The 15547-nt window shown below is 33.5% G+C and overlaps 1 protein-coding gene across 6 annotated transcripts in view; it reads right to left on the bottom strand.

Moving 5' to 3' along the window:
* RIMS1 (regulating synaptic membrane exocytosis 1) overlaps nt 1–15547 on the bottom strand; it is a 163133-nt gene that overhangs the window by 120625 nt on the left and 26961 nt on the right. For all 6 annotated transcript variants that reach the window (XM_009706932.1, XM_009706933.1, XM_009706934.1 and 3 more), the window contains 8 exons: nt 14996–15106; nt 12722–12821; nt 10847–10970; nt 3990–4036; nt 2807–2919; nt 1662–1792; nt 1172–1343; nt 887–1043 (listed from right to left, as the gene is read on the bottom strand). In XM_009706932.1, coding sequence (XP_009705234.1) covers nt 887–1043; nt 1172–1343; nt 1662–1792; nt 2807–2919; nt 3990–4036; nt 10847–10970; nt 12722–12821; nt 14996–15031 — 880 coding nt within the window. In that variant the 5' untranslated portion in view covers nt 15032–15106. The remainder of the gene's footprint in view (nt 1–886; nt 1044–1171; nt 1344–1661; nt 1793–2806; nt 2920–3989; nt 4037–10846; nt 10971–12721; nt 12822–14995; nt 15107–15547) is intronic.

The raw sequence follows: 15547 nt of genomic DNA, 5'->3' as shown, positions 1-15547 counted from the left end.
AGGAAAGGGGAAGTGGCAGCATATGGTGAGAGAGGGGAAGAGGAAACAGCACTGCCAGCTTCTAGAAAAGTTCAAATATCTCATGAAAACTAACCTTTAATTTGCTCTCTCTATACATATCCTTATGCAGCAATCACAGCAGTACCACATTTTTATAATTCATTCCTGAATCCATTTCCTATGAATTGGCTGGAATGAGTGACTCCCATGTTCAAGAAAAATCAGAAAAATAGCTTGGAAACATATTTTAAAATAATCCCCTACGTCCTTTATATTTCTAAATAAATCTTAAATTAATTTAAATCAAGAGAGAAGTTACAATATTCAGATATTTCAATATATTCATGATTTTAATATGCCTTATACAAACCTGAAATCAGACTCATCAAAACAACTGTACCTCCCAAATACATGCATACATTTTCTATTTGCTGCAAAAGTACACTTCTCATCTGGTTGTATAATGAGCATATTGGAGGTTGAGACTAACTTTATGATGAAAAGTTTTTATAAGCCTCATTAGTCTTTAAGGACTTTTATTTTAAAAAAAAGTTTTTAATTATTAAAAAAGTATCCAATAATGATTAACTTCATCTTTCTATTTAAAAGGAAATTTATGCAAACAAATGTTTGAACAATTTTATTTTGCTAGTGAAAACCAAACCAATTCCAACAGGTTTCACATACCTGAAAGTAATGCATCACAGGTGAAAGGCTGCCATGTCATAATGTCATAATTTGCATCTCTTTTCTGCCTCATATTTTCATTATGTTAAAAGTACTATTTCATAGTCTTTAATCTTGTAAATGAAAGCTAAATACCATTATACCATATCCAGCATTTCTAATTTAAATTTTAAGAGACAAGAATGGAATTTGGACCTACTTTGTAATTTTTTGCTAGTGCTTTCTGCACCATGAACATGTCTTCTTGGCATGAAAGGTGATGGCTGAGGCAGAGGTAGTGAAGATTCATCATGTGTCTGTAGCTTATACCAATGTGGTTCATCATCTAAAAGTGCTGTCTCCAGCTCTATAAGAATCTGTAGAAAAATTATCAGGTTTTAATTTTACTTTCAAGGCGCACACACAAACACATATATAAAATATATGTGCATATGTATCCAAAGCCAAACAATGAACTTGGGAGAAATGTGATTGTATGTATCACCTCTCCAAGAAATTCACTCTCTTCTTCTTGTACTCTTGGCTGATCCCATACGGTTATTTCAAGCATTCGTTCTCTAAAATCTCTACGATGTACATGTGAGTAGAGAAAAGTTTGGTTCCATTTTGGCTCTAGACTTTTCTTTACTGTTTTGGTCCTCCTTTTACTCTTATCACTGAAAGATAAATATTTGTTACAAATTGTTTGTAAGCTAAATCACAAAATGCCATTTACTCATCAGCACTTACTTTTTTCATTCTTTCTGACTCGATAATGCCTAAAAACATTTGCTGTACAGTGGATTACATTCATCCAAAAGTCCACAAAGTTAATTTGACACTGACTTGCATGATTCAAGCACAAATTTTTGTTATAATTAATCTAACTGTAATAAATTATTAAAAAGCATTCTTTATTTCACAAGGATTCATTTAAAATTTGATTCAATACATGGTAAATCACAACATAATTTTCTAAACTGAAATACTACTACCTCCTGTCTGGAAGAAAATACATTTTTACATAAGGATTCCTGGGGCGTCCATCTACTCTTGGTGGCAAATCTGTTGCTTGCAGAACATTTACTATTAACTGATGTCCGACTTTGTCGTACCACAGTTTAACCTACAAGAACCAAGTTACCAGAAAACATTACTGAAAATGGAGAAAAAACAGAATTTTCAGACTGCATCACATTAACCACAATGTAAAAGTAACCATTGTTTTTTCCAAGAGACAATATTTTATTTCAAATTCCTTAATATTTAAGTTAGATGAAAAAGATGATGGTATATACCAAAGACTCTTTCATTTGCTATAGCTGAATAAAATAGTGGTGCTTGTCTCTACTTACATTATTTATTGTACTCTCGTATTTGTGAGTGCATTTAAACCAGCATATATCTTAGCTCCGCACCTTAAAAACTACATTCAAATAGGAAGCCCTGACTGCAGCTAAACTCCAGGTGTAGTTGAAATTTATCTACTCTGATTTGTAACCTTGCAAATGTTCTTATGAAAAGTATAATATATAGCTATATCATTTCTTAGGAAAATCGTAACATCATGAAATTTTTGAGCCTGCTGTATACTTAGAAATTAACATGATCTGTATAAAAAAATATAGGAATGTACAAAGCAAAGTCTAAGTACTCACAGTATATTTAATAAGCACAGCTTCAATTAGTATTACAGACGGTTCCAGGATGTGGTGTGTATCTACACTAAAAAGCATTACTGAATAGTATAACACTTACATACACAGATCTTTAAACACTCCCATTAAGAAGATAAAGTGATACTACACTTGTTATCTGCAGATTACTGGACATGTACAGAAGAGTCACCATTTTCAAAGCAGAGGGTATAGGATGACAAGTTACAAGGCACTTTTATGGCCTCCTCCCAATGTAAATTCCTGCGCTCTTTGGTGTATTAAGACAATAACTCTTCTGCTGCAATTACAGTGATGGTTTGTGAGTGTACAGCAGGTCTTAAAAATCTTTTGAAAGATGTTAGTCTTTACCAACAACAGATATTTCTCTCGACCTCCCAATAGAGCTTGGGAATGTGGTGGGCTGAGGGACCAGCACTTCATAGATTTCCATTAACAACTCAGGAAAAACAAAGTATGCTCACAGAAAGCTGCCCTGGTAGGACTTGTGGTGCATCCCGTAGGGCTCCAGGGCTGGTCGGAGATATAACAGAAATAGAAGGCCTTTCCATCTTCTGAGATTCAAAAGAACTGGAACCTAAAAACACAAGAGAAACACATGAACTTGCCATGCAAAATTTTGAAGCGAACTCAGATAACTTATGAATTGCTTTTAATTTGAATTGTATGAAGTTTGTATTTATAAATGGTAAAACTGGATTAATACATTGAAAGATTTTAAACTGATGTAGATAGCATGGTGAAAGAGACTGTCTGGATACCCTTACTCCAGATTAAACCTGCCATTTTTTGTTTTATTGGAAATAACACATTAAAAAGTGCTCCTCATACAGCAGTGACAAATCATACCAAGTACTTTTAAAAAAATATTGTTCTCTGACAGAATTACACGTCTCCCTTCCAACCCAAACTATTCTATGATTCTATAATCTGAAATCTTTGGTGAATAAACCCACATCTGTTGTACAGATGATACTCCCGGTAGCCTCTGAAATTTTAACTCCCAAGGAATAAGCACACAGGAAGGGACCTCGTGATGGATGTTAGCACTCGGTGGCCTCACAGGACCCTGCCTGAGGGAAGGTTTCTGGCTGCATCTCAGACAAGGCTCAGATCAGAAAGGACTGGGAGCCATGGCCCTCACACACTCTAGCTGACACCATTCAAATGGGACAGTTAAAAACAAAATCATTATTTTGAAACACAATACACAAAAAGTTCACCTAACCAACATTTTCTTGTTAAGAAAAAGAGAAATAAGAACTCTGGACTTATGCTGGATGGTGCAGTAGTGAAATCCTGACATCATTTGTACCTTTGGCAGTCTCTTATACCTGTTTTCTCTCTTATGTTAGGGCCAGTAAATGACTGCTTTGGGCCACAGCGTGACTACCAGTATGGTACTAACAACACAAGACAGAGAAGAAAATAATAAAATCCTGCTAACATTTAAAATCTGTATAGCCTTAATTAATTCCATATTGTTTTAAATTTAACACACAAAATGAAAACTCATTGAATTTTATCATACAAAAACCTCGGAGTCAATGCAGTCTCCCAGTGCTCATCTTTCAGAAAACTCATAATCAAAACGATTGTGCTGGGTACAAGACCATGCTTAGTGAAAGGAACAAGGCATGTACTCACTAGACTCTAACGGGGGGTGAGAAGTCTCAGGAATCCGTGGAATATCACTAAAACGTGAATATACACATAGTAATTAGAAACAAGGGAGATGATCACCTGCTGTGACAAACACATTTCTGGGACACCTTTTTAGAAATATGGATCTGGTATTGTTCTAATGGGTTACAAGGAAAAAAAGGGAAAATACTGAGACACATATTTTCCACTAGCATTCATGAAAATCTTACTAATGCAAACTACTTCTTTCAAGTTAAGGAACTAGCAGATGTAACGATATGAGCACTACAATGTTAATATTGTGGATGGATTCCACAATATTTTTACCACCAGAACAATTAAGTTAGAGAGTTTTTAGGAAAAGAAAGGCAGCAAAAGGTAGTATAGCTATGAATGTTCAACTATTTTTTGGAGGAAAAAGAAAGAAAATCAAAAAGACATAGATTAACTCACTAGTAATTTTTATATAAACGTCTCAAGGAGTTCACAGAATGAAACTGATGAAAATGTCTTATAATAATAAAAACAAAAAGCAAAAAACATTAGAATGTTAAACAAACAAAAAGAAAAAGCAAATAACATTATCAATGTTAAACAAACAAAAGAATAATGCATTTCTTCAAAGGCAAAAAACCCCAACCAAACAAAAAAATCTAACCATACTGGCTATGGACATTTTTCAACATACGCATACCCAGTAGATATAAAGGTATAAGCAAAATCAAACTGGTTAAGTCCACACACATCTATCAAAATTTTGCCATCAACAAATTTATTCTTCCATCAAAACCTGGATGATGCTAGCTCCTGGCTCTCTTCTGTTCTCAGCAATTATATTGAAAATGCAAGAACAATCTATTATTGTACCAATGTTAGCAAAGCAGCAGAGCAGGAAAATAGAAACAAAAGCAGTGAATTCATTGAAAATATTTTCATCCACACAAAACAATCCAAAGCTGTAACTACAATAACATTTGTGAAGAACATTTACAAGGTTTTAAGTCCAAAGCTGATCATTTTAAAGGTATTCAGGCATTTTTCTGTTCAGTGAAATATTATTTTACTAACTTGGAAGTCAATAAAACTAAGACTCCTAAGTATATAAAGATCACTTATGAAAAAGAAACAGACACTTAAGTCAGAAAAGGAATGTAACAGTGCCCAATGAATTTGTCTTAAACTCACTTTTCATGTCCTGCAATTTAAACTTCTGGTACCCGTGTTTTAACAAAGCCCATTTTAGCTCCAAGTTAATGTCTCACATCAGCTTACATCTCACATCACTAAGCAAGAAAGTGCTTCTCTTTGCCTTGACTTTGTAATTCAAGAGTATTACTCATTCTTGACACAGCATAGTACTACTTTACAAACACATTAACAACCTGTTGCACAGCAGGGCTGCTGTGCAGACTTCTTCCTCTTAATGTTTTCTCTCTTTCCAGGGCAGAATTTCCAGGACAATTCTCAGCAGTCTGAAATATTTACTTACAATATTCAAACTGATTTTTCTGTTCAATGCAACATTAAGTTTGCAATGTTTTCTCGTGCTAGAATATGAACACTCTTATTGGCAGTATAGCATTGTTCAAAACAACATCACGTTTAAGATAGCTAAATGAGGGTTCATATGTGCAAGCTACAGTGTCACGTTTCATAATCCTTGAGTGGGTGAAGAAAGATGTTAAAATTAATTTTGTTTGGAATTTTATCTGTATTGTCAACAATAAATTAAAAAAAAAGGCTAAAAATAAGCCTGAAATATTAATTACATATATAGGCACTTAAGAACTGATTTATACTTAAACTAAGGCACCTTCATACTATTAGACTGAAACAGAAAAGTTTAATAATAAATCAACACAAGAATCAGGTCCACACAGTTTACAAGAGGAAGAAACAGACACTGGAACAAAGTTGCCACATCACAAAAAACAAATGGCCAAGTTGAGAATATTTTCCTCTTAGAGCTGGTGATACAAAAGTCCTCACCAGGTAAAGGTAAATGACAAGAATAATCAGATCTTTAAGACTTCACTCACCAGACAGGACAGAACTGAAAGTACAATTTTTTTAAACGTATTTTTCCAAAATCCTTGTAATTCTTATGAAAAACTGACAGGAACAGTGGAAGCTAGAACATAAATTTCAACTCCAGACAAATGTTTTTTGAAATATACCTAAAACTTTATAGTACAATGGATATATTTTTTAAGAATATATATAAAAGATACATATTATTTAGATTTTTTTATACATACAATACGCATGTGTGTGTATGTGCGCACATATACATTAAATTATTGCTAGGACATCTCTTCCCTAATATATTTATCTTGTTTAAATACAGTTCCATACTGAACTGCAATATACAAAAATGAAAGAAAAAATACTGATCACCAAACTCATGGCAAACTCTGTCACAGTTGTGCTTTCTGCTACTGATTTCAAATGTACATGAAGTAATTTAAAGCTATGCTTCTGTCTATATGTGAATTTCTTACAAATTCAATAATCCCGTTTACACAATCATTTCTTAAATATTACATGCACATAAGAAAAATAACTGGTGTACTAGACTATCAAATATATGAATGGATTTTTTTTTAAATATTAGCATTTTAATTAAAGAATGAAAATTCTAAAAAGAAATTATAATCTAAAACCTGTTATATAAGAAAATTAGTCTTATCTAGCCTGCTTTTATTTTTGGATTAAAGAAAATATTCTCACACTATGATTTACTAAAAAAAACTCTTCAGAAGAAATAAAACATTATAATGAATTATAATGAATAAAATAATTCAGAAGAATTAAAATATTAAAAACTAGACTGTCAAAGCAAATGGTAAAAAGAAAAGTAAGAAGTTGCACACCAACCTATTTAAAATAGTAACAAAATTTTACTGCCCTTTCAGAGCAATGTGAATGTCAGAAAGTAACGTCAGACATATCCTGTAAAGAGGTGCCAACATGGAACTTTGTCTTTCTCCCTCTACCTTGGAAGGCAAAGGTATTTTGTGGTCTTACGTGATGTTACAGATGAATATCTTATCTCTGATCTTTCCACACCTCTAATGAATACACACTCTAAACCAAACCATACCTTCGGCTGAGACTACTCTGTGCGGATACATGGTTTGTGAGGATCACTGTTTTGTAAACCACAGGAACAGCTATAATTTCTCTGAGGGCTATAGTCAAGAGCTTGATCACTGAAGACAAACCAAATTCAAATGTGGTTGTAACCCACACTTTTTTAGGTTGCTCTAGGGACAGAAGCATTTCTACACCCTGCAGTTTTCAAGAGCTTCTGAGTGCCTATCCCCAGTGCTCATCCTCCTATTTCCAAAACCATTCCTTCCCATCCGAACCTGTAGATCAATCTGCAAAACAACAATTTTGGCAATATCTGGGGAAATCCAAGCAAAGATAGCTAGCATCTGACAAAGAAAACAAAGACAAGTGAAAAAACATTTGGTTTACCTGCACTATCCCATAGAGCTCACCCGAGCACACAAGCGACGGCGAGTTAAGTTATCATGCCAAGTTTCTTCTCCAAAAAGCATACTGCCAGAGGATTTTCTATGCTGTCCTATGTTAACCACCTCTCACATTGTATGCATATTCATAGGTAATTCTTCCCCTCATATTTAGATAGCCAACCCATTAACTCTACTTTTTATAGGTTTCTTATCTACCTTGTGTTGCAATCATCAGCATTAGCGTCAATTAGTTTCTATGCAGTATTCACGGTACTATTGTGGTTATACTGTTTATTGTTGTTATGCCTTCATCTGCTAATAGTGTTACATGCTTCATATTTTTCTCTAATAAACATCCTACAATTAGCCATTACTCAGAATTGCATTTGCTGGTAGACACAGAAATCCAAATTTACAAGACTGAGCAAATTGTTTAGACATCAATTTTGTAACTGGCAGTCTAATTTGTGGGCAATCTAATTTGTGAGCTTACAGTCCTCCCATTATTCACTTAAGCCAATCTGTGTCATATTTGAGCTTTTTAGACAGAATATGCTAGGACTTTTTAAATTGAGACCATTAAAAGTACTGGTACATTATTTGCATTATTAATACCGAGAGATGAAAACATTTAAATTATGCAGACAAAATATAATTTTTCAGGTCTTTTGGGAACCTCACAGGAATTTTAGGTATAATGGATTACCACTTAATGCTGTATCAAGCATCTTCACTTTTGCTGAGTCAGCACCTAAAGTAGACACAAAACTTTGATAGACTAGATTTGTTGGATTAAATAAAATTTCCTGTCATGAATTTGAAACAATCACATAGTTTGGACAACAGGACAAGGAGAAGTTGGGGCGGTGGGGGCAGTAATCTGTATGCAAGCAAACAATTTCCCATTATGTAACACAATTTACATGGATTATAATTATTAAAAAAAAAAAAAAGTCCTGTGCAGTATGTTCTCTTTTGTTAGCTAATATCAGAATTTCCTTCATTGTACAATGTCTGATATTTTTTGTTCTTCTAAGATGACAGACAGGTAAATCCCAATCTGATAAAAAACCACAGGATTTTGACTGATTACTGTAGGAAAAAGAAAATATCTTTAAATTTCAAAGTTATATACTCTAGTCACTTTTGGATATTTATTTGGTCTTCTCAAAGAAAAAAAAAACAAAACCAAAACAACCCTCAAACAAATTTAAAAAAAAAAAAAAAAAACAAAAAAAAACAAGACACACCTCTACAAGAATGATGATGTTATAGTATGTAAAAACCTCCATGCCGAGACTCCATTTATCTCAAAATAAAAGCACAATCTGATGTGCTCTATTTTTGCCTACGTCTGAAAAAAATATGCATGGGTCATCCAAAGCAAAACTTCACATTTTATTGGTACTATTTCTGGGTGCACTTTTTAGTGCAAAATTCATTGCTCAGATTCAGAAATATTCTTTGATTTTGAATGGACTTCATGTTCTATTCCTCACTTCAACAGTTGTGGTATTTTCTTTTGATTTTTCCTCAAGAATATGTCCCTGGAATGTGGTCACCTTGTACTTCATTTTTTGAAGCTATTAGATTTACCGAATTCATAAACTAAAATAATTCAATTGGTTTAATAATGAAGTTATCTTAAAAGTTTAGTGATACGCAACATTTGCAAATATATTGATAGCAATAAATATATCTAAAGCTCATTATTTAAAATACTAATCTAGCACTTTCCTTTTACACCAGTTGTACAAATCAATTTTCAGTTTTTCTTCAACTGAGACATGGAGTTCAAGTCAGGTCCAGTATCAAAATATTTATTTTCTGCTGATTTAAACATGAAAAATAGACTTCCAAAAATCTCCATATGCATTTTATTTTTAATTACAAAGACACAAGACTGAATTTGCAAATTTCAGTCAGGAATGCTTTTTTCTCTGAATTTATCCAACTAAAGAATGTAAAATAAGGTTTCTACTTCCTCCACAGTCTCCATCTGGATGGTAATTTTAGCCTTTAACAACCACTATTATTGCATCAAGCTTTCGTTTTCCATTAGAAGGTCAAACTCATAACTGGAATTAGCAAAGAATGTTAATTTTATTGAAGTACTTTTAATAGCAATTGCCATTAAAAAGGCAAAACTCATTTGCAAAACATAGCTACACTTGTACAGTATACCAACACCCAAAAATAAAGCAAAAATCAAAAGCTGATGTGAAATAAATGTAAAAGAATAATGTTTTAGTCAGAAAGAAAATAAAGTGTTTCTTGTTTCTAAAACTGAAAACTTATCGTATTTGAGACAGATAAAAATTATAATTAGGATGAAAACTAGCAAATTCAAAATGAAATAATCGTGCATTCGTAAGGAGGAAAGATTTTACCATCTACCTACAGGACCTGTGTATTGAGAGACTTACAGTGATTGCACATGAAATCTGGGAAGGTGACAAACTACAGAGAGATTCAAATCCTTTTAATGTGTTTTTTTTCAACTAGTCAAGAGTCACTTTTTATTGTTAATCATGTGGCTCTGTTCTGCAATATAAATGTGAATTTACAATATATGATTCATATTCAATCCTGTAAGACTTAGCTCAAAACAGTTCCAATAGTGGTTGGAGAAGGAATGCAGAATATCAGTAAAACAGTTGTGACAAATGCAGGGCCAATCCCTCTTATGTTATCAATTTGAACAAATTTTATGATCTTTCTAAGGCTTATTTGGGAAATCAAGGGTATAAAAATTGTTATCACAAAACCCCAAACCTGGATTTATAATACATAAAAATTAAAGATTATAAACATAACATGTTGATGTTAATTTTTGATGAAACTTTTTGTTTCCACTTTTGATTTTGATGATAGTATCATTTAAGGCTAAATACATTCTTTTCAATTGAGAGTTTTGGTTTTCCTTTTTTTAGTTCTTTAAAGGAGGCCTGTTTAAAATTCTTCTAGCACTGACTTATTACAATCCTGCAATGCTCAATGTTTGCTGATGCTTCCTTCTACTCAAAAATACTTGTATAAGTTATTCTGATTTAGTGAAGCTAAACGTCTGAAAAACAGATTTTTCTCATGCACAGGTCCACTCAATCCACCAATTTTCCTTTGCTGCCTGGCAAAAACCTTGTTAGTACTTTGACCATAGAGAAAACAACATTTATACTTTTATAGATATATATTACTGCAAAGATCCAAGACTGTAAATGGCAGTGAAGAAAATGGAATATACAGAATGTCAATGATAATAATGGAATATGATTCACTTTCTAAGAGGTAAAAAATAATGAACTCACAAACAGTCCCTTTGAAAGTCCCATTAGTAGAAATAATAACTGTGCTTAAGAAGCAAGTCTTTAGCCTTACCCAATAGGCCTTGAAACAATAATTTCAACTTGAGGTTCTGATTTTGATTCTAAAATAATGTTGTAAACTTCTTCATTTGTAGCTCCAGGCAAGGGTTTACCATTCCACTCTAGAACTTCATCCCCTTGAATTTAAAGAGAAATTTATCTCATTTCCATATTCTTTTGCAAAGAAGTGCGAAACATTTATGAAATCTATATAATGAAGTAACATTGCCCACAATCAATTAAAAAGCTGTGCTGAAACTCAAAAAAGGTTTTTGAGACACTATGAAGGCTCCTTTCTCAGAACATAGCTACGATTTGTATACACAAAACATATTAAAGAAACCACTTGTGCAAACACAGTCAGTATTTCCAAAATAATACAGGACCTGCTATTGTGCTATGAAATGAAAGAATCTTTTTAAAAGATCCTTTATTAACTAGCAGTAATAAACTTTGAAAACAAGTTAATCTTCAAAAATTAAAAATATAAATACCTACTGTTAAGACTTTAAAAAACTTGACATTTTGCTACAATTTATATACTGTGCATTTTGATTTCTCTACACAAAGGACAGTCTTCACTGTCTGTGTCAAATGAACCAAAAATAAAAGCAAGGACTGAGTCACTATCTCCTGAGGATGTCAGAGGGGGACAAAGAAAAACATGATGTGAAAGTTATTTAGATAACTTTCTTTTTTCAGCTTGCCATTTCTGGAATTTAAACAGTATGTACATTACACTGTATTTTGTCCTTATTACAAAACGGTGAAAATCTTGAAGTCAGGAACAACCCTTCAGCTGCTGGCTTTGCTCCTTTCTGAGAAGATCTAACTGAAGTCCTATATACCAAAACACAGGGCATGAATTTCTCTGTATGTTCAGCAATTGTCAGTCTTTTTTCCCAAACAGCCCATATTTTGGTATTTTAAGAAAGGACTCCACAGGGTATTCCACTGGCTTTCAAAGCATTTTGGCATTCTTCAAACATGAGGGCTTGCTAATGACAGACTTAATAATTGCTGATCTAAGTTTAATTTTCGACCATGTTATTTAGCTGAAACGGTTTTAAATATTTCATACATTTATTACATAATCTTATGTCAGGGGGGAACAGGAATTAGATATTGCCTAGGAGCTTCATTTAAAATTTATAGAACTCAGAGAAATGACACTCAGTTTCTTCTGCAATTCTGACTGGATTTTAAAGCTAACAATTGTTATACCCTATCATGTTGTTTTCCCTAAAATAAAATCTGATTTCTTTAGAGATAATGGACTTAATTTACAAAAGATTCCCAGGCATTAAAAGGAACAAGATGTGGCCAGTTTTGCAATAGTTATAACTTAATGGCAAAAACCAACAGGGACATGCACTGAATTTGTAACACTAAAAATCACAATTTAAACCTAATTTACACAGCAATGAATCTATCACATTTTGAAGACGACAAAATAGGTGTGACATGATTGAGAATCCTGGATAGGAACATGCAAGGTGTCTGTATCACTATTTTAGAGGACTTAAGCAGTTTTTTTTACTTTTGAGAATCAGTAGGAGATCAAATGAAAGAGTTTTAAAACATGTTTGCATTGCTCCTACAGAGTGTAACAAGCAGCTCCTGAGCTAGCAGGCAAAAATTTACCAGTGACACTCAGTCTTGACACCAGCACTGATCAGAATTGTCTTGTATTTTGCTCATACGTCAGAGTTAATAAAAAATTAGAAATGTAGGCAACTGTGGCATTCCATAATAACATTACAGTATTGTCCTGTATTTAAAAATATATTAGCATATCACATGACCAATGTTAATATAAATTAACAGCTGCATTACAAAAAGCCATAATTAAAAGACAATATATTTTATACGCAACTGATTGATTTACCTGCTCTGAGATGCCCCACCACATCAGCCAAGCTACCTTTCTTCACTTTGGTAATGAAGGCACCGAGTCGTCCTAATTCTGTCATTTTTCCTCCAACAACCTGGTTAATCATAAGTTTGTGAGTTTCCAAGCCACAAACCAGACATCATATCAGGTATAAATATATAGACAGATCAGTTTTCAGATTATTTTAAAAATTAAACCTAAAATATGCATAAGCAAATCTGTTGTCAATTTGGGCTTTACAGAGGCTTAAAGACAAAGTTAAAACACACAAAAAAGCCAGATCCACCCGAAAAGAAGTACAGCTGACACAGAATGAATAAAATTCATATTCCTTTTAATGTGTTTGACTAATCAATCTTACGCAGTTTGCTAAGTATCTAAATTTGTTGCAGAAAGAATGTTTCTTAATAAATAACCAAGAAAACATACTTTTTGCAAATACTTCTCTGTCATGTGCTTAAGTTTAAATTGCAAGTGCACATCCAATCAAACATATGAAAATCCCACAAGGCAATTTGTACAACAATTAAAAACTCAGCTACTACACTGTTATGAAACATGGGCAAAGAGTTCACAAGGACACTGCTACTGCTGAAAGTCAGTTCCTCTCATCCAGGCACATGACAGGACAAAACAGAAACTTCTGGCTTTTGTTAAACAGAACTGAAGAGAGCAATTTTGAAGATGACTGCATGATACAGAGATCAGGAAAATCAGGAGAAAAAAAGTGCCCTCAAGAGATTAGATTTTTAATAAAACATAAACCAAGAAAATGTAGTCTTGCAGACTTGCTATTCTCTTCAGCTATCTTACCCTCTTCAGCCTGCTTTTTTTTTTTGTCAGGAATATCTTTGGAGGAGTTTTATAATAAAACGAAACAGTGAAATGCCAGTTCATTAGGTATTATTTCCCCACGTTGCAATCACAATAACTAGTAGGAGCTTTAATACAGATATATATCCAAAAAGATCCAGAAGCCCACCTGTCAACAAGGTTGTCACAAGATAATGTGTTAAATTTATCAGTGGGGGCCTTAGTTCATATCATACAAAACTGAAACTCGAAAAATCGAAAAGAATCTCTCCAATCTACATTTCCTAGTAGGACTAACGTTTTTTTTTTCTCACATGTTAAAAAAAATTGCTTGCTGCCAGCAAAAATTAGCTTTTTGCTACAGACTACTAAACATTTAGTAGAGTGAAGCTGTTCTCATCTTCTGTATTCCCATGTCACACTATCTCTCTTCAAGGTGGATAAATGGCTCTTATTCAGGATATCCCACATTACCAAATTCACAAGTTCTTTCCTGATTTAATTCCCACCATGACGAGCAGAACCGCCAACCCATATCTTCACCACATGCAGGAGACTGAACTATCAGACAACTATATGGAAGGAGCAGTTCAGTGTCAGTGTCCTTTGAGGTAGACGCAGTCCTAAGTGGATGGGAATGTTTCATATTCTGCATTGGTTCCGTTGTTCTCAGTGGGGAGAGGGAGACACCCAAATTAAACTCTCTCAATCATCTTCAGAGCTCCACAAAATTAAAAATTTACATGGGCAGAGAAATTCTTGAGCTGGCACACTGTACTCCCCACCAGCTTCAGAAGTAGTGCTCTCTTTTAAATGTTCCAGTAATTTAGGGACATGAACCTAAAAGTCTGCTAGAAATGACTAATTTAAGGATTTAAATCAACTGGACCATGTTGCCAATGTCTTAATTTTAGCACACTAGATTAACTAGAATTACATTTAATATAATCTCTACTATGCTTTAAGAGGTTTTTTCGCAATTTTTTGTGTAAATGTTTAGTTTCATTTTACAAAATTTGTTTCCGAATGGCTTTGTGGATGTTAAACACTGACCTTGTAAACATTTATATCTGGATAACATTTATGTATGTGGATTCTGAGATGAATTAACTTGACTGAAATGCAAACGGTAGACCCAGAAAAGGCAGGACTCCATTAGTGTATTGCAATGTGCAGTATATGTCCCGCAGGCAGGAAGCTGAATAAACATACACTTCTTAATCAAAACGGTTCAGCTCCTTTGCCATGGATGAGTGGAAGACTGCACAGAAGGATTAAATACATTTACATTCATAATAAAGCTGTATAACTTTCAAAACTTACTAAAAATGAGGAACATATTTTAAGTCAAACGATCATATAATTGGATAGTCCTCTGATTTAATGTGTTAGACCTCTAGGTCTAAGGTCAGTGGAAGGTTCTTTCATTTACCACATAAACCATGTAATACTTACTTTTAGCCCCAGTAATGCACCTGATTCTTTTGGCATGGTTGTTCTCTTGTTAAGAATAACACGCCCAATTAAGCGATCTCCCTCTTTAGAAGGCTGCCACGTTACGGGATGCTGTTAAAAAAACAAGCGGTGGAATTAAAGAAGTGCAACCACCTTCTTGTATTTAGATGCACACTTATAAACCCATAATGTTTCTGGATCATTATGTCACAGTAGACACAAACATCCTTCAGATGTGTTACATATTGCACCTGAGCTTTCTATTATTGCATCTGTTGGACTCTGGTTTCATTACATATTTATGCTCACTGTGAAAAAAAAAAAAATCTCAGCATTAAGTCTGCAGGTAGAATTATAATACAATTCGAAGTTCAATATAATTACATTTTTAAAACATATCTTAACGAATAAAATCAAACATTTACTTTTAAATTCCATGACCCTGAAAAGTGCATTCATAAATTCTGCTCTTGAGAATAATATACATGTTATACAGCTCTACCATATGGGTTCACTATATAATAAAAATCCAAATGATCCTTTCCCACTCCA

Source organism: Cariama cristata, unplaced genomic scaffold (genome assembly GCF_000690535.1).
Source record: "Cariama cristata isolate BGI_N322 unplaced genomic scaffold, ASM69053v1 scaffold3939, whole genome shotgun sequence".
Taxonomy (NCBI): Eukaryota; Metazoa; Chordata; class Aves; order Cariamiformes; family Cariamidae; genus Cariama; species Cariama cristata.
This window is presented reverse-complemented; position numbering and strand designations above follow the sequence as displayed.